We start from the raw sequence: 20589 nt of genomic DNA, 5'->3' as shown, positions 1-20589 counted from the left end.
CCGGAGAGTAATCTCCCTGGCTCAAGGTCGGGAGCAGCAACACTGCAGGTGAGCCCCGCCAGGAGCCACGACGCCCACTAGCCTCCCTGAGCGGTCTGAGGGTCAACACCTCGCCTTACACGGGGTCACAACACTACCTATACGGTGTGTACTTACTCGGGGGGTGCCAATAAGGTCGGGTCATAGCTCTATAACCCCACCTGTCCACCTCCTGGCAGCTAATGCAAGGAGGTGATTCTTTCTGTTTCATTCTCCCTGTTTCTCCTGTTTCTGTTTGTAGAACCTTATTGCATTTGCCTCGACGGCATCTGCATTATGCAAATGCATTTGTTGACCAGACCACACACTAGAAAGTGAATGACGACGACGTTTCGGTCCGTCCTGGACCATTCTCAAGTCGATTGTACATTTACTTAATGCATTTGTCACATATCCATTATAATCCAACCAAATTATAATGGATATGTCGGCCTGCGGGCCGCTGCCAGCGACAGCCTTCTTGATCAAGTTAGCACAAGCCAAGTCTGACCCCAGGTCGGGCTTGGGGGGAGTAGAAGAACTCTTGGAACCCTGAAGCCGGTGGGAGCAGACAGAACACTGGACTCGTGATCCTGTGGACCCGGGTTCGATGTCGGACGCCGGCGAGAAACAATGGATAGAGTTTCTTTCACCCTGAAGCCCCTGTTACCTAGCAGTAAAATAGGTACCTGGGAGTTTGAAATTGAAATTGAAATTGAAATAAGTTTATTGAGGTAAAATACACACAAAGGGATGAGGTAGCTCAAGCTATTCTCACCCCGTTCCTGGGAGTTTGTCAGCTGTCACGGGCTGGATCCTGGGAGTGGAGGCCTGGTCGAGGACCGGGCCGCGGGGACACTAAAGCCCCGAAATCATCCCAAGATAACCTCAAGATACCCTACAGGAAGAGGTCAGTCAGCTCCCAATCTAGATGGAGAAGTGGTAATTGTAATTCACTCTCAAAATAAATGTAATTTGGAAGATGAACAAGACACAATACTCAGCTCTTCCCTCTGTTGACATTCTGTTCCTGAGACTTGTGAGGGAGTAATACAGAGTGTTACAAGTTGGTCATTAATTACACGTCTTGAGCTGAACTGACTTCATGGTGAAACTATTTGAGTCTTTTAACAAAAGCAATACTGATGTTATCTTAAACCTTTGTCGTCTTGGAGGAGAGAGTGAGAGCAAGGAACGAGTGGTGGCGTCGTCTGGAGAGTGTTGGCCTCCAAGATGGGACGCTGTGTCCGGGAATCGAACCCGGGCAACAGGATTACGTGTCCAGCGTGCTGTCCACACGGCCACCGGCGCCCCCTATGTAGTCACCTAGTTGTGCTTGCGGAGGTTGAGCTCTGGCTCTTTGGTCCCACTTTGTGTGTGTACATATGTACGTATGTACGTGTGTACGTGCAGGTGTTGGTGTCGTATGGCCAGCTTCCATACCGTCACTCGTGCACAAACAACTCCGTTGCCTCCTGCTAGTTACCGCCATTTATTTAGTAGTTATGTATTGTATACATTTGCTTTGTTTAACCTGTCTTAGCTTTTGGTACTTATGAGATGTGGGGAGTGAGCCCGAGGCTGTGCTTCAGCTCCAGGGACCCGCCTCTTAACCCCCAGGTCGCATGCTGTGATGACCCATAGATGACCTTCAATCGTACTGAAGGTGGTTGTTGTTATAGATTCAGCTACTCGGAACAAGTTCCAAGTAGCACGGGCTATGGTGAGCCCGTAGTGGGTACTGAAGGGCTTTACCCTCCTTATATGTCCCTGGTGCCTGCAACCTTCAAGATTTACTACACCCCCTCCCCCCCCCTATCCCCTCCATCACTCACCCTCTCGGTGCTTCCGCCAGTGCCAGATAATGTCTCAAGAGTATCTTGAATGTTGGGATCATGTCTAATAGAGCCCGGCGCGCTAGCGAGAGGGATTTAATATTTTAGCCTAGTGACAGCCTTGACCTATCATCGTGCTTGAGCATGGTGGGCCGCGTGACAAGTGTCAGGTATGAGAAGTGTCAGGTATGAGGAGTGTGAGGTATGAGGGATATCAGGTGTGAGGTTTAATGAATATTGGGTATGAGGTGATGGTGGGAAGGTGCAGCGGGGCGTGACTCATACCTGGACCTGCTTGGCCTTGGCGCCTTGCACGGTGAGAGAGGAGGAGGCTGGGAGAGAGAGGGGGAGGCTGGGGGAGAGAGGGGGAGGCTGGGAGAGTGTAGGTGAGAGAGTGGGAGGCAGGGATAGTGTGGGGCAGAGAGAGGGGGGGAGGGAGGCTGGGATAAGAGAGCCAGAACAAACAAGACTCAGACCGTCCATTAGCATCACGTCCTGCAGTATCAACACCAGTGGTAGCTAGATCATGCAGGACGCTGCCCCCCCCCCCCCCCCGTCTCATCTACACATTGTCTTAGCAACATTCCCAGACCTCTGCACTCCTGGGAACCTTGCTGAGATTGCTGGCTCCTCAGAGACGGGCAGGTTATCTTGAGGTTATCTTGAGATGATTTCGGGGTTTTTTAGTGTCCCCGCGGCCCGGTCCTCGACCAGGCCTCCACCCCCAGGAAGCAGCCCGTGACAGCTGACTAACACCCAGGTACCTATTTTACTGCTAGGTAACAGGGCAGGAGGCATTGCAGCCTTCTGCATTGGCATTCTTGGGCCCGACTGTTGCACGAGGTGTTTTGACAATATTTGCAACCACTAAGAATCTCCAGCTGTCTTCAAGCTGGAGGTCAGATCAAGAGGTCATCTACCAGCCCATCTCACGGGATGGTTAGTTATATTGAAGAAAACATGGAACAGCCTACCCGCCGAAGCCGTAAATGCCAAAACTCTGTTAACTTTTTAGAGTACAGCTGGAAAAGATCAAGGCAAATGGGGACACCTTCGACAAGCCGCCGGCTTCCTGTCTTCGCTGAGGTCACTAGTGTTAGTGGCTCTCGGGTATAAAATGGTAAACAGCGAGTCTACTAGCCTGCACTGGCACACTCTGGCTGGAGCACACCAATGTCTTCCATCTTTGTTGTATTAGAGTCAGCTGCTGGCAACAACCGTTCCAAGCAGCACGGGCTATGGCGAGCCCGTAGTGGATATACATCTTCCAATATTGGTGAGTGTATGAATCGAAATTTGATGATTATGACCATAATGGGCCAAATGGTGACCCTCTCTGGAGCGAGGCAGGTCACCACCCCTGGTCGTCACCACCGAGGCTGATGACACTGACAAACTCTACACACAAGAACATTATTCCTGTAAATGTTAAGTTCACGGTATCTTTACTTTGGCTGGAGCTTTCTCGAGAGTTGTCTTCCTTAGCCCATTGTTAATCTCCGGCTGTGGAATATGTCACCCCAAGCCAGGCGCCCCAACCCAGGCGCCCCAAGCCAGGCGCCCCAACCCAGGCGCCCCAAGCCAGGCGCCCCAAGCCAGGCGCCCCAACCCAGGCGCCCCAAGCCAGGCGCCCCAACCCAGGCGCCCCAACCCAGGCGCCCCAAGCCAGGCGCCCCAAGCCAGGCGCCCCAAGCCAGGCGCCCCAAGCCAGGCGCCCCAAGCCAGGCGCCCCAACCCAGGCGCCCCAACCCAGGCGCCCCAACCCAGGCGCCCCAAGCCAGGCGCCCCAAGCCAGGCGCCCCAAGCCAGGCGCCCCAACCCAGGCGCCCCAACCCAGGCGCCCCAAGCCAGGCGCCCCAAGCCAGGCGCCCCAAGCCACACGACTCCGTCTTCACCACGACTCGATATAAGTTGAAGAGTAATGCTCATATTTCAGGTACGTTTATTGAGACAATAAAATACATCTCAAAGGGATAGAGCGGCTTAGGCTATTTCTTCCCTCTCCCAATGGTCATATTGACCGATAAAACTACCCCCATAATGAGTACATTTCCAACGCCATTCTTCAGAATGATCTAATGGAAGCTGTAGGAAGCATAGGCCCATATAATTTTCTTGATACTGTTAAACGTTAATTGTCAGTTAAGAGAGAGAGAGGGAGAGAGAGAGAGAGAGGAGAGGAGGTGTCATTGATGATGCCACACAGGAAGTAGTCATCTTGGCGCCGGAGGGCACAGGAGCCCATCTCGTTACTCTGGCAATTATCTGGCGTCACGTCAGGTGACCTCGACCCAGGTGCCCCGCACACTGCTACGACCAGGTGGCTTGAGGCGCCGGCTAAGTGTAAATAACGACGTAGAGAAATGCAGTGATAAAGGCAGTTTATATTTCACTATTTTATCCCACATTCTTAATATTTCACACCAACAAAAAACTCTGGTTAAGTTATTTTTAGCACGTCTTGGTCCAACAGCCTGGTGGACCAAACTCTCACAAGTCAAGCCTGGCCTCGGGCCGGACTTAGGGAGTAGAAGAACTCCCAGAATCCCATCAAGCAGGTATATGTGGGCCTGCGGGCCGCTCCAAGCAACAGCCCGTTGAACCAAACTCTCACAAGTCAAGTCACGCCTCAGGCCGGACTTGGGGAATAGAAGAACTTCCAGAACCTCATCAAGCAGGTAGAGTTTCAAGGCACCAAGCTGGTACCTACAATTCAAGTTCACCACAATGCCCGCCCGCTCTCTGGAGCAGGTCTAAGGTTCCCCGCCTTCAGCTCCGCCAAGACAAGTTTCCTCACCGAGACTTCACACTATTGTGATTTAAACTTATAGAGAGAGATTTTTGGTGTTATAAGCCCCGTAATGTGTTGTTGTGCACTTGTGAGGAGGCTGGAGCATGCTGTTGTTGTTATAGATTCAGCTACTGGGAACAAGTTCCAAGTAGCACGGGCTATGGTGAGCCCGTAGTGGCACAGGAGCGGGGCTGTGACTGGAGCTGAAGGCTTCTGACAGTGTATAATAACAGTTCTCCCTCTCGTAGCTCATTGTGCATTATAATACTTGTTTTCTCCAGCCGGGAGACATCTCCCGTCAAGCAGGGTGCAGTCGCACCTCCACAGATCTCCAGTATCAGCTCTTGATACTGGTAATGGCTCAAAAGGGCCACCACTTACGGGCTATTCATGCCCGTGCCACCTTTTGGGTGGCTTAATCTTCATCAATCAATCTGTTTTCTCCAGAACAAGATCCACCGATCATTTGACATCCAGATCCCTAATTACTGCTGGGACAGACAGAAGGGACAGTGCCCAATCGTCCAATCCTGTCCCTGATTCTTCTGAACCAAACATAATCAGATTATATGACAGAATGATATACAGGTGTGTGACAGCACCTGTATGACACCTCGGCGTCAGTGCTGACCAACGAGGAGGAACTATTAACAAACAAACTCGTCACGTATTGGGAATTGGACGATCAATACAACTTCGTGTCAATAGAATGAGATCCTTGCCTTCCCAACCACTTGGGCTGGACGGTAGAGCGGCGGTCTCGCTTCATGCAGGTCGGCGTTCAATCCCCGACCGTCCAAGTAGCTGGACACCATTCCTTCCCCCCGTCCCATCCCAAATCCTTATCCTGACCCCTTCCCAGTGCTATATAGTGGCTTGGCTTGGTGCTTTCCCCTGATAAGTCTCCCTTCCCTAGAGACAAAGAGCAAGAAGCGTTTCCTCAAGGAGACGAGATCCAGGTTCGTAGATGCTACCGGAAATACACGCCCCGGCAGCGTCCTGTTCCAGTCTCAACGTGGCGACCCAGAGGGGGAACGCCACCTGCTTCCTCCACTCCTGGCTGTTCCATCCATATATATATATACTCAGTTTTTTATTAGAACATTTGGAGCTTCTTAGAGGGGTTATTATTTGATGTACCTCCCCCTCCTCATCACGTTTATTTCCCTACCTCATCAACCTCACCCCCCCCCCCCTTTTCGCTCCTCCACCCTTCAACGGGTCTTCATGGGGGGCCGTATAACGGGGTCTGGTTGTTCGTAGCGTCCACATTGTCGGGGTCGTGGGAGAGTCACGGACTCTGGTCAGGAAATCATTGACTCCTGAGGGAGGGAGGCGGGGGGGGGGAGAAGGGGGGGGGGAGGGAGTGTTTGAGAGCCGGGAGGGAGGAGGGAGGATGACCAGGTGTAGTTTTGTTCTAAATTCAGCTACTTAGAATAAAAGTTCCAAAGTAGCACGGGCTATGGTGATCCCGTAGTGGACTTACCTGGCACAGGAGCGGGGCTGTAACTGGTGTAACTGGTATGTAGGTGTAGTGTGGGGGAGGTAATGGAAGGTAGGAGAAGGGAGGGAATAGAGATAATTAAGGCAAGTGAAGGTTGTGGTGTGGAGGGCGTGACTTAGTGTGACCTCCGTGACCTTTGATCCCTCCAGGTCACCTCACATTAACTCCAATCTTTCTCTCTGTTATTTGATGTATTTTTTGTGGTTGTGAAAGCTCAGAAAATACTTTTAAATCTTGTATTATTGTCATTATTCTCTTTGCTGTTGCTGTCCCCTATATTTGTCTGCGTATGTCTGTCTCTCCTCTCTCGCTTCGTACTCTCCTAGTACAGCTTATACGGTTCAGAACCAGTTCCTGGGCCCCGCCTTTATCTGCCCGTCCTTAGGCTGGGCTCGTTCAGGCGGCTTTGTTTCACTATAAAAATTGAAATATATTTACAGAACAAAACCTAACTTGTAACGTAGACGGTAGAGCGACGGTCTCGCTTCATGCAGGTCGGCGTTCAATCCCCGACCGTCCAAGTGGTGGGCCACCATTCCTTCCCCACCGTCCCATCCCAAATCCTTATCCTGACCCCATCCCTGTGCTATATAGTCGTAATGACTTGGCGCTTTTCCCCGGATAATTCCCTCCCTCTCTCCCTCTTCCCTTCTGCCTTCCCATTTTCCCTGGTTTTAAAGAAAATGCGAACTGGGTAAATGTTTAACTATCACTCAAATCACCAGAGGCCAGACTCACGAAGCAGTTACGCAACCACTTACGAACCTGTACATCTTTTCTCAATCTTTGGCGGCTTTGTTTACAATTATTAAACAGTTAATGAGCTCCGAAGCACCAGGAGGCTGTTTATAACAATAACAACAGTTGAATGGGAAGTTTTCATGCTTGTAAACTGTTTAATAAATGTAACCAAAGCCGTCAGAGATTGAGGAAAGATGTACACGTTCGTACGTGCTTGCGTAACTGCTTCGTGAATCTGGCCTCAGACGACTGGTGATTCAGTGTTCCTGGTAGTGTGGAAGACTTTAGGTTATTTGCATTATTCTCGCTCGAGTTTACATGGGTAATGCGGTTCCCCACGCGGCAGTTTACCTTCGTGGCGTGCAATGTGGGTTACCTTCCAACCTTGCATTACCTTGCGTTAATTTTTGGGGGTCAAGAATCACTGACCTTGGAGGCCCGGTCTCTGACCAGGCCTCTTGTCGCCCTCTCCCTCCCTCCTTCCCTCCCTCCCTCCTACCCTCCCTCCCTCCTATGCTGAGTATGCCCTAAAAGCATGTTGGGCATATCCTGAGCATATTTTCGGCATGTAAGCATATGTTGCGCGTTTGCAATGATATTTTGAGTGTATATACTAAACGTATATTGGGACGACCCAAGGCCATGTTGGTCGTATCCTGAGCATGTGTTGGACGTGTCTTAAACGTGTTGTGTTGACATGTGTGTGTTTGTCTTTGACAGAACCATGAAGTCAAGAAGACCCAGACGACCTGACCTGGCTCCGCTCCTGCTGGTGACCTCACTCCTGCTCCAAGGTCAGTACACTGCTAGTGACCTCTCGTCCCTTCACACGAGTCCCGTGGGGTGTATTGGCCGTGTCCAGCGTGTGATAAACTACCCTCAAGTCATTATACAGCAGACTGGCCCTGAATCATTGTACAGCAGCAGCATCTGGTTCTAGGGGTTGTCAAGCTCCTTGACCCAGTCCTTGACAGGTTGGCAGGTCACTCACGGGTCCTAATTCATAGGGAACTGGTGAAAGATCTTGTAATATTGCTGTATAGCAAAGTGTGGTCCTCGACCAGGTGGAGGCTTGGTCGAGGACCGGGCCGCGAGGACGCTAAGCCCCGAAATCATCTCAAGATAACCTCAAGATATCATCCCGGTGTTGGATCACTATCACCTTCCTGTGGGAGTCTCCCAGCTTAGTGGGAGAATGAGGGAGGTTATCTTGAGATGATTTCGGGGCTTAGTGTCCCAGTGGCCCGGTCCTCGACTAGCCCTCCACCCCCAGGAAGCAGCCTGTAGCAACTGTCTAACTCCCAGGTACCTATTTACTGCTAGGTAACATGGGCATCAGGGTGAAAGAAACATTTTGCCCATTTGTCTCCGCCTCCACCGGGGATCGAACCCGGAACCTCAGGACTACGAATCCGAAGCGCTGTCCACTCAGCTGACAGGCATACATCTTGTACAAACTTAAAAAAAAGAAGACAAGTAATTTTGTTAATTTTGTCGTTAATATCAACCAATAAATTATTGTTCGTTTGAGATGAAACTGTTTCGTTTAAGAAGCCAGAGATCAGGATTCAGGAAAAGAATTTAAGTGTCCCTATACGAAAGTAGTACAATCAATACACACAGAAATCACAATAGCGTGATGCATCAAATGAACAAATCCACAAGGGCCGTGACGAGGATTCGAACCTGCGTCCGAGAGCATCCCAGACGCTGCTCTGTTGACAACTTGCAGTATTTCTCTGGGATCTGTGTTGCGTCCTTCACTTCAGTGTTGAGAGGCGAGGGACTAATAGGTAATAACGTGTTGCATACCTCATATGTGCAGGAACACTCACTGCACTACAGGCCAGATTCATGAAGCAGTTACGCAAGCACTTACGAACCTGTACATCTTTCCTCAATCTTTGACGGCTTTGGTTACATTTATTAAACAGTTTACAAGCATGAAAACTTGCCAATCAACTGTTGTTATTGTTATAAACAGCCTCCTGGTGCTTCGGAGCTCATTAACTGTTTAATAATTGTAAACAAAGCGGCCAAAAATTGAGAAATGTACAGGTTCGTAAGTGCTTGCGTAACTACTTCGTGAATCTGGCCTCGGGAGAGTTTAACGTCCTGTCTAAGGGTCCTGTATACTACACCATTAACGGAAGAGTATACTCACCTACGGTTAGGTTTAAATATTTGCTTCCTTCACGCGCCCTGAATTTCCAAGTGTACGGTCACGGTTGGGCACGAAGAAGATTGAAGATTACTTAAAAAGTTTATACTAGCAGAATAGATCACTCCGTCTGTTGGTAATACTGAGGGGGTTAAACAGGAGTGTTTTGTGGCGTGTTAACAGCTAGAGACGTCTCTAGCTTACGTTACGTTATCTTGAGGTTATCTTGAGATGATTTCGAGGCTTTAGTGTCCCCGCGGCCCGGTTCTCGACAAAGCCTCCACCCCCAGGAAGCAGCCCGTGACAGCTGACTAACACCCAAGTACCTATTTTACTGCTAGGTAACAGGGGCATAGGGTGAAAGAAACTCTGCCCAATGTTTCTCGCCGGCGCCTGGGATCGAACCCGGGACTACAGGATCACAAGTCCAGCGTGCTGTCCCCTCGGCCGACCGGCTCCCAACGTTACGTTACGTTAAGTTAGACTGAAGACACGGGAGGAGTTCTCAGCATGTCTGAGAACCCCGTCCACACCTGTACGGCTAACAGGTCTGGAGGCTGATGCAGCTTAAATACCTTATACACATGTGCTTGTACACACACACACACACACATGGATATGTGGGGTCAGGGGCCAGGAACAACACCAGGAGCAGCAAGAGTAGCGGCGGCGGGTGCGGCCCTCCTGGTGCCTGGCCGCCCTATAACTCTGACCTACATTATATACCTCTCTAACCACAGTATTCCTCTTAACAACTAGCTAAGATCCTCACCACCCCTTCCACCCCCTCCTTCCCCATTCTTCCCCCCTCCTTCCTTCTCTCCCCCCCCCCCCCTCCTTCCTTCTCCCTCTCTCTCGCTAGTATCGGAAACTAAAGAATTCAGGCGGATATTGAACCCAGCGGAGTATCTAAATCCCTTAAGTGCTTATATGTAGCGTGTGTGTAATGCTAGTCTGGGGACCAGTACTGTTGGAGGGAACCAGTCTGGGGACCAGTACTGTTGGAGTGAACCAGTCTGGGGACCAGTACTGTTGGAGTGAACCAGTCTGGGGACCAGTACTGTTGGAGGGAACCAGTCTGGGGACCAGTACTGTTGGAGTGAACCAGTCTGGGGACCAGTACTGTTGGAGTGAACCAGTCTGGCGACCAGTACTGTTGGAGTGAACCAGTCTGGCGACCAGTACTGTTGGAGTGAACCAGTCTGGGGACCAGTACTGTTGGAGTGAACCAGTCTGGGGACCAGTACTGTTGGAGTGAACCAGTCTGGGGACCAGTACTGTTGGAGGAACCAGTCTGGCGACCAGTACTGTTGGAGGAACCAGTCTGGCGACCAGTACTGTTGGAGGAACCAGTCTGGCGACCAGTACTGTTGGAGTGAACCAGTCTGGGGACCAGTACTGTTGGAGTGAACCAGTCTGGGGACCAGTACTGTTGGAGGGAACCAGTCTGGGGACCAGTACTGTTGGAGTGAACCAGTCTGGGGACCAGTACTGTTGGAGTGAACCAGTCTGGCGACCAGTACTGTTGGAGTGAACCAGTCTGGCGACCAGTACTGTTGGAGTGAACCAGTCTGGGGACCAGTACTGTTGGAGTGAACCAGTCTGGGGACCAGTACTGTTGGAGTGAACCAGTCTGGGGACCAGTACTGTTGGAGGAACCAGTCTGGCGACCAGTACTGTTGGAGGAACCAGTCTGGCGACCAGTACTGTTGGAGGAACCAGTCTGGCGACCAGTACTGTTGGAGGAACCACTCTGGCGACCAGTACTGTTGGAGTGAACCAGTCTGGGGACCAGTACTGTTGGAGGAACCAGTCTGGGGACTAGTACTGTTGGAGTGAACCAGTCTGGGGACCAGTACTGTTGGAGGAACCAGTCTGGCGACCAGTACTGTTGGAGTGAACCAGTCTGGGGACCAGTACTGTTGGAGGAACCAGTCTGGCGACCAGTACTGTTGGAGTGAACCAGTCTGGGGACCAGTACTGTTGGAGGAACCAGTCTGGCGACCAGTACTGTTGGAGTGAACCAGTCTGGGGACCAGTACTGTTGGAGGAACCAGTCTGGGGACCAGTACTGTTGGAGGAACCAGTCTGGGGACCAGTACTGTTGGAGGAACCAGTCTGGGGACCAGTACTGTTGGAGGAACCAGTCTGGGGACCAGTACTGTTGGAGGAACCAGTCTGGGGACCAGTACTGTTGGAGGAACCAGTGTGGCGTGTGGCGGAGAGCGACGCTAAGTAGCACTGGTCATGAGCAGCGCACACATTCCTGTATTGAGGTCAACGTTACTTCCTCTATCGTCTCAACCATTCCCACCACCACTACCACCACCACCACCACTACCACCACCACACTCATCATTTCCACCACCACAATCATCATTTCCACCACCACAATCATCATTTCCACCACCACAATTGCTACCATCAGTACTGCTGGAGGTAGCAATTGTTGAGCTTATCTTCATTAAACACCATATTATTTTCTGTAGCCCATTGAGAGACCTGATTTACATCTGATTGGAAGTTTGCCGTGTCCGCTATGTTGTCTACTCTCATGAAGATCCTAGTGTCATCTGCAAAGGATGATACAGTGCTGTAGGTTGTGTTCTTGTCTATGTCCGATATGAGGATGAGAAAAAGTACTGGAGCAAGCACAGTACCCTGGGGGACTGTACTGGAGCAAGCACAGTACCCTGGGGGACTGAGCTCTTCACGGTTGATGGGCTGGATTTTATTTTGTTGACTATTACACATTGGGTTCTGTTAGTCAGGAAATTGTAGATCCATCTGCCTATTTTTCCGGTAATTCCTTTTGAACACATTTTATGTGCAATAACACCATGGTCACATTTGTCAAAGGCTTTTGCGAAATCTGTGTAAATTACATCAGCGTTTTGTTTGTCTTCCATAGCATCTAATGCCATGTCATAGTGGTCCAGCAACTGCGACAGGCAAGAGCGCCCTGTTCTGAACCCATGTTGTCCGGGGTTATGGAGATGCTGTGATTCCATGTATTTTGTGATCTGACTTCTTAGCACTCAAAGATTTTTATGATGTGTGATGTTAGTGCTATCGCTCTGTATTATTTTGCCTCTGCTCTGATACCTGCTTGATGGGGTTCTGGGAGTTCTTGTACTGCTTCAGGTGGTACAAGCTAAGTAAGTACAAGCTAGTAAGGTAGTACCTTACCTTGAGGTACTTCCGGGGCTTAGCGTCCCCGCGGCCCGGTCATCGACCAGGCCTCCCCGGATGGGTTTCAGGTAGGCCTGAAAGCCAACACCGAAGCTGTGAACCGGGAACCAGAAGCGCCAGGAACCCGGTAGGTGGCGAGGGCAGGATGAGGAACAGGTTGTGAGGACAACCCCGGTAATCCGGTACACACACTCACACACCTGGGAATATACACTCACAACTCACACTCCTACTTCGCAGTCCTCCTTTCTTGCTTCTCATTGTTACCCGACTGTGAACTGTTACTGGTTTGTACGACTTACAGGAACTCTCATGGGTGTACTCTCATGGGTGTACTCTCATGGGCGTACTCTCATGGGTGTACTCTCATGGGTGTACTCTCATGGGTGTACTCTCATGGGTGTACTCATGACTCTTGGTGTACTCTCGTGGCTATAGTTAGGGTTCGAATGCACTTAATTACAAGGGTGGAGTTCGCCATAATGTCGCGTGCGAATCTTTTCCTTGTAAAGTACTTCAGTCATTCCAAGTTTTGAAAACGCACTTATTATAGTGCCTCACAGACCAACTTTGAATATACCTATTTATTTTATAAATATCCTGGGCACGCACGCGCGCGCGGGCACTCTCGAGGCCAGCAACGGTACCGTTATTTGTACTCTTGGGAGTAACGGTGAGGACGAGGGGAGGGGGGGAGTGTCTCTAAGTTTAATCCTGTAATCCTCATCCTGTAATTACCTAAGTGTAGTTACAGGATGAGAGCTACGCTCGTGGTGTCCCGTCTTCCCAGTACTCTTTGTCGTATAACGCTTTGAAACTACTGACGGTTTTGGCACACCTTGAGGTTACCTTGAGGTGCTTCCGGGGCTTACCGTCCCCGCGGCCCGGTCGTCGACCAGGCCTCCTGGTTGCTGGACTGATCAACCAGGCTGTTGCTGGAGGCTGGCAACCAAGCCTCCACCACCTTCTCACCTAACTTGTTCCAACCGTCTACCACTCTGTAAAAGTGAACTTTTTTTGTCATATTTCTTCGACAGCTTTGTTAAGTTAGTTTAAATCTATGATCTCAGGTTCTTAAAATTCAAGGTCTCAAGAATTCTTATTCGTCAATTTTTGTCAATTCCCGTTACTATTTTGTACGTAGTGATCATATCACCTCTTTTAACTAGAGAAAGCTTGTTAAAGCTCTCTCACATAATTCGTGAGGGGGGATTGGTAGGTCGGAGGAGATTAGGAGGTAGAGAGGAGGCTCTAGGGGATTGGTAGGAGAGAGGAATGTGCGGGGGGGGGGGGGTGATGCTTGGGGGGAGGGGGGAGGGGGAGGGAGGGGGGTCACAGATATACCCGCGAAAGTGCTCACCTGTATTTAACCCTCGCCCTGTTTTCTCTCGTAAATTTTATCCACACTTTCTAATCTCTCTCTTTCTCTGTCTCTCTCTCTGTCTCTCTCTCTGTCTCTCTCTCTCTCTCTCTCTCTCTCTCTCTCTCTCTCTCTCTCTCTCTCTCTCTCTCTCTCTCTCTCTCTCTCTCTCTCTCTCTCTCTCTCACTCTCACCTTTCACTAATTTTGTTACCCTAATCTTATCTCCATAGCTCTTCTCCTTATTTATTTACATCCAAGAAGGTACATTAGGTTAACCTGCTTGATGGGGTTCTGGGGGTTCTTCCGGAACTCTCAGAACCAACTTCTGGGAGTTGGTTCTTCAACTCCCAGAAGAACTCCCTTCTTCTACTCCCCAAGCCCTGCCCGAGGCCTGGCTTGACCTGTGAGAGCTTGGTCCACCAGGCTGTTGCTTGGAGCGTCCCGCAGGCCCACATATACATGCTTGATGGGGTTCTGGGAGTTCTTCTACTCCCCAAGCCCGGCCCGAGACTACATAACAGTCGTATTTTGACGTATACTCCACCTAAGGTCAAAAATCGTCGTACTGGAAAATGGAAGCGGCTCGCGAAGTTGACGTACTGTCCCGTTTTCTGTTTTGGGTCCTCTGGAAAGTTTGGATGAGGGCACTTTAGTACGGCCGTTTCTTGACGTTGGGAAACCTTAGGAGGACGGGGCTGTTCTTGGCCATCTGCTGCTTCCTCTCGCTGTTGCTTCATCAACGTGACTTCCGTTTCTCCCTCTCCCTTATTCTCTCTTCCATGTTACTCTTCCTGTTTCATGTTTACCTTCTCTCCCTCCCTTCATCACTCCCTCCCTCCCTCACTCTCTCCCTCCCTCCATCACTCCCTCCCTCACTCTCGCTCCCTCCATCACTCCCTCACTCCTCACTCTCTGCTCATCATTCGACGCGTCATTCATGTATGTGGTGATTATGTTCAAGAAAGTGTGACCTCAGGTGATCCTAACACATTACACAGAGGGGGGAGAGGGGGAGGAGAGAGAAGTGAGGGGGGAGGAGAGAGAGAGAGATGTGAGGAGAGGAAGGGGTAGAGATGGAGTTATACAACATATAAATGAATATATGATTCACGACGAGCGAGAAATTCCCCGCAGAAGGATATTCTCTATACACCAATGTGTGAAAACAATTTTATACTAATACAAGAATTCTACGAGATATCTAATGTTTGCTTGGAGTGCATGAGGAGTGGAGACCAAGCCGGTGAGACCCAAGTGTGTATATCCACACTCCACACTCATCGTCCAAAGATTAGAATGCTCCAGACTCATCATCCATTGATGTGAGTGCCCCACACTCACAATCCCCACTCTGAGTGCCACTATTATGTGCTTCTTGAGATTTGGGCACCATACAACTTCTGCACATAATTTGTAAATTGTGTGTGGTCTATTTTCTCAGATTCCACATCCCATAACATGGCATTTATTCACATTGAATTCCATTTGCCACTAGACGCTCCAAGCACTTAGTTCATCTAGATCAATCTGAAGTGCATTACAATCGTCTGCGTCTCCTATCTTGCCCAGTATCTTAGCATCATCCACAAACATGTTCATATAATTGTGTATTGCTTCTGGTAGATGGTTTATGTAGACGATGAACATTACTGGTGCAAGAACTGAGCCCTGTGGTACTCCGCTAGTAACACTCCTCCAGTCAGATACATTGTCTCTGATTACTGCCCTCATCTGTCTGTCAGTTAGACAATTGTTCATCCATGTCAGAAGTCTCCCTGTCACCCCTACAGCATGTTCCAGTTTCCAGAACAGCCTCTTGTGTGGGACTGTCAAAAGGATTTTTTAGGTCCAGATAGACACAGTCAACCCAACCACCTCTTTCCTGTAGTATATATGTGTGTGTATGTGTGTGTGTGTATTTAGTATATGTAGTATATGTGTGTATCCTGTAGTATATGTACTCACCTAGTTGTGAGTACTCACCTATGTGTATATGTGTGTGTGTGTGTGTGTGTGTGTGTGTGTTAGTCTAGTACTTTTCAGTTTTCAATAATATGTTATATATATTAAACATAAACGCAAATTACATATTACCTTGAGGGGATGAGGAGAAGAGGTGGGGGAGTGTGTAGTACACTGGTGGAGGAGCAGACAGTGTAGAGGGTGAGAAAGTGTGGCCGGGGACCGATGCCTGACACCCGAAGCGGAAATGTCTTTTGCATGAGCAACGCCGAGACCCCGAGTGTAGGTGTCTGGTAGCAGGGGGACAGGTGTTTTTTTTGTGGGGGGGGGGGAGTAAAGAGGAAGGAGAGGCATAGGTGAAGGGAAGTATAGAAGTGGGAAATACAGTGAGAGGTATGAAAGCAGGCGCGCTGTCCGCCTTGCTGACACGATGTGTGGGGGTTGACAGCTAAGCTAAGCTGGCTCCCTCTTGTCCGGGAGCTGTGAGTGTGTGAGAGGTTCTTCACATGTGTTTCACCATATATGGATGTCCATAGATGAATACTGTGTAGCATTCATATATACACACTCCGATGCTTCCACACATGTTATTGTTAGGGTGAAGGGTAGGGTAGCAGGGGGACAGGTGTGTCGGGGTGAAGGGTAGGGTAGCAGAGGTACAGGACGGGCGAGTACCTGTTGTATGACATAGAGAAAGTGGTCAGTTCCCCACCTCCCTCCACTTGCCTTACCCCTCTCACCTGGAACCTTGCGCCCCACCACCTGCTACTACCTCCTACCAGTTACCCCAGACTCCAGTCCCCAACCACGAAGTCTGCCAGTTACCAAATGAACAAATCCACAAGGGCCGTGACGAGGATTCGAACCTGCGTCCGAGAGACCCTCTAGGACGCAGTTACCCAGTTACCCTCCAAGACTGTTCAACACTCCCACTTACACGTAAGGAGCATAACTGGCCGGTCCCTCACAGTCTTCAAGGGAGAACTCGACAAGAACCTCTAAAGAATATCAGATCAACCAGGCTGTGATTCATACGTCAGGCTGCGAGCAGCCACGTCCAACAGCCTGGTTGACCAGACGACCCACCGGGAGGCCTGGTCGAAGACCGAGCCTCGGGTGTGTTGATCCCCGGAGGGTACACAAGGTAGCCACAAGGTGCAAGGACTGTGCCTTGGGGGTACAGAGGTTTTCACTGCACTTGGGCTTGATAATTTGTGATTGACTGTTACTTTCTGCATTCTGTTTGACATGAATTGAAAATCCAACGCCTCAATTTACCCGTTATTCCTATTGATCTCATTTTATGTGCTAATAATCCATGCTCACATTTGTCGAATGCCTTTGCAAAGTCTGTGTATACAACATTTGCATTTTGTTTTTCTTCTAAAGCTTCTGTGAATTTGTCATAGTGGTTGAGTAACTGTGAGAGACAGGATCTTCCCGCTCTAAAGCCATCTTGTCCTGGGTTGTGTAGTTCATTATTTTCAATAAAACTGGAAATTTGATTCCTAGTCATTCTTTCTAAAACTGTTAAAATGTATGATGTTGTTGCAACTGGTCTATAATTTTTGGCTAAAGTTTTACTAGCTCCAGCAGGCAAACAAGCAGGCAGACACAGGTAAGCAGGCAGGCAGGCAAGCACACTAGGACCCAAGATGAGGCCACACCTGACAGCTTACAACACACTCGGAATGTTGAAACTCTCTCCACTCCCTCCCTCCTATCCCCCCCCCTCCTCGCATCCCTTCCCACTCACCCTTTCTTGTTTACATTACCTACAACACCTTTTCCCTCTTATTCCTCCCCTCTACTCTCCCCCCACATCTTCACTCTACTCTCACGTGCCTTATTCATCTGTCCTTGTATCTCTCACCTCCCTCCCCCACACCTGCAGCATGGAGAGGCAGTCTCTCCATGTTTGGGTGGAAGGCAGAGGGACTTGTGCATTAGGGGAGGGGGGTAGGGAACGGGGCCAGGTGGTGAGGGAGAGGGAAAAGGTTGCACATGTTAAGGGAAGTAAGGTAGGAGGCGTCTGTGTTCGCTTCCCCCAATACGGTGTTGAAAGATTTGGAAAAAATAATGTCAGAAGCCCAAAAGTGGCTTGGAAAAGAATGTTGCTTCCATCACTATATATTTCCAGCATGTGCAGGGTCTGTAAGCTAGATCAGTGCCCCTTGGCATGGGTGAATGAACAATTTGATGAACATGTAGCATGGGGGGGGGGGGGGAGGGTGTTCTTTCCTTCAGAGGCATCTCCTATCCACAAGGCCCAAGACCCAAGGCCCAACTAGGGAGCCGGTCGGCCGAGCGGACAGCACGCTGGACTTGTGATCCTGTGGTCCTGGGTTCGATCCCAGGCGCCGTCGAGAAACAATTGGGCAAAGTTTCTTTCACCCTATGCCCCTGTTACCTAGCAGTAAAATAGGTACCTGGGTGTTAGTCAGCTGTCACGGGCCGCTTCCTGGGGGTGGAGGCCTGGTCGAGGACCGGGCCGCGGGGACACTAAGGCCATGAAATCATCTCAAGATAACCTCAAGATAACCTCCTATAACACAGAAGCGAGGAAAATCCCTGAATGATATCCTAGTTCATGTACAGTTTCCAGGTCAAGAAGGGGATCCCTAAACCATTATAATTTTTTCCTTTTATAAACAGAATTGTTTTTAATACTGTAATGTGTGGTGTATAGGAGGTAGGTTTATTATATGAGAGCTCTCAGGACAAGGGCTGCCAGATGCTCCTCAAAGCACTGGTGTTATCTATTCAGTCCTTACGTTATCTTCCAAATCAGGCAAGATTGCAGAACTTGTTGACCAGACCACACACTAGAAAGTGAAGCGACGACGACGTTTCGGTCCGTCCTGGACCCTTCTCAAGTCGATGGCAGAGCTTGAAAATATAGAGAGATCCTCAACTGCCTGCACTGAACCAGCCCAGCACTTACACTGCTGACGCCGCCTCTAAGTTCTAAGTTCTCAAAGTGTGCTCCTGGGAGGGGGACGAGAGCGATATACCACAATATAAACCAACCTATAGCCTATACCGTTGATAGGTTAAGTAATAATTGTAAATACAAAGCAATAAGATGCTTATCTTAACATACTAAGAAGGTTAGGTGAGGTCGGTGTTTTCTATGAAGCTTTTCAAGGTAAACTAAAATATTCACAATCAATTAGTATGTCACATATGCACTTATTAAATAAGCCAATATTGACTAAAAGCAAGTGCGAGAACGGGTAGCAACCCACACATGGGGAAATCCTGCAGAATCAACTTCCAAACCCTCGCACAATTCAAGGACAACACACTGGAGTGAGAGCCACTGTAGCAAGTGTAAAATAAATGTATTGGAAACTCTGAGTGTGTCATAAGCGCAATGGAAGACCACAGTGTACACTACACTCTTACCGATGTATTGAAACATTTTGGCAGTATTGATAAAATGTCTTCCAGTATTTCTGAGCTTGTGTTAACAGGTTGTGAGCTCTCTCTCCCCTCACCTCCTCTTACCCTGCTGCCAGTTTTTCTCTATCATTCAACCGGTTTACAATCGGGTCCCTAATTGCTGCTTGATGAACTTGGGTGAACAATTACGGACTGCTAACCAATCGTCTCTGCCCAGAGGGATGGGTTATGAGGAGAGTCTAAAGGAATTAAACCTCACATCACTTGAAGACAAACGAGCTAGGGGAGACATGACCACCACATACACAGTTCTCGGGGGGAATTGACAAGGAGAGACAGATTATTTGGAATGGCTGGTTCACGAACACTGGGACACCGGTGGAGACCAAGTATCCAAATGAGCCAGAGAGATAAATCAATGTTTCAGTGTCATATAGTGAGCACACAAAATGTCCCTTTGTCTTGACCCTCCCCAACACCCCCCCCCCACTTCCTCCCCTGATAACCCCCACCCCCCCCTCCGGCCAAGGTAATGACATCCCTGGTATGGTCGTTAGTGTTTGGTTTGGCTGTTTGTGGTGGTGGTGGTGGTGGTGGTGGAGACGGAAACGCCAGTAATGGTGGTGGTGGTGACGGAAACGCCAGTAATGGTGGTGGTGGTGACGGAAACGCCAGTAATGGTGGTGGTGGAATGTGGTGGTGGTTGTAGTGATAGTGGTGGTGATGGTGACTGACGGCGTCACTGGAATCTTCTCACCATTATAATACCATTCATAACCAGGCGGTTGTGAGTCATTCTTCATTATATTCATTATGAACACCATTCCTGGCCTCCATGGGTGGACAGGCAACACTGACAGGCAACACTGGCAGAAAACACAGGCAGGCAACACTGACAGGAAAACACTGGCAAGCAACACTGACAGGCAACACAGGCAAGCAACACTGGCAAGCAACACATATTGCATGAAGGTAACAAAGGGCCTAATGTTGCCTCACAAAATGTCCTTGCAACAACAGTGGAAACTTTGAAGCAAGAACCTGGCAAGGTTCTAATGGGCCTTGTGGATCAGCCCGGCTGTGATGGTCATGCGAAGACAAACAGCCTCACAGAACAGATTAGGGGGGGGGGGGGGGTGTTGGTGTGTCTGTGAGGCACTTAGGTGGGTAAGTGGGTCTGCGGGCCTCTCCAAGCAACAGCCTGTTGGACCAAGTTATGACAAGTCGAGCCTGGCCTCGGGCCGGACTTGGGGAGTAGAAGTACTCTAGAAACCCTCTCCAGGTATGCTCCAGGTAGGTTTAAGTGACACCTGTCTTGAATAGTTAAGCCCCTTGTATCCCCTTAAGTCAACTACTGATTATCTTCCACAGGATGCATCCCACAACAGTTGACTAACTCCCAGGTACCTATTTACTGTCGGGTGAACAGATATATCTGGCATAGAACCCACGATCCTCGGTTGTGAGCCATGGACTTAGACCACTGCGCTTCCAGACCCCATAATGGGTGGTGGATACCTGAATTACTGTTTCTTTAGGTGATACTTCTCTCACGTGAGGGTTTACATGAGTCCCCCCTCCCCCCCCCCTACACACACACACACACACACATACAGGG

The 20589-nt window shown here is 49.6% G+C and overlaps 1 protein-coding gene across 1 annotated transcript in view; it reads left to right on the top strand.

Moving 5' to 3' along the window:
* Nucleotides 1–20589, top strand: part of Cad87A (cadherin 87A) — a 72209-nt gene that overhangs the window by 5127 nt on the left and 46493 nt on the right. The window contains exon 2 of the mRNA XM_069317143.1: nucleotides 7610–7683. Within this exon, the coding sequence (XP_069173244.1) occupies nucleotides 7614–7683 (70 nt within the window). The 5' untranslated portion in view covers nucleotides 7610–7613. The remainder of the gene's footprint in view (nucleotides 1–7609; nucleotides 7684–20589) is intronic.

The sequence above is a fragment of the Procambarus clarkii genome, chromosome 86 (genome assembly GCF_040958095.1).
Source record: "Procambarus clarkii isolate CNS0578487 chromosome 86, FALCON_Pclarkii_2.0, whole genome shotgun sequence".
Taxonomy (NCBI): domain Eukaryota; kingdom Metazoa; phylum Arthropoda; class Malacostraca; order Decapoda; family Cambaridae; genus Procambarus; species Procambarus clarkii.
The sequence above is the reverse complement of the archived record's forward strand: the minus strand, read 5'-3'. Positions and strand labels throughout refer to the sequence as shown.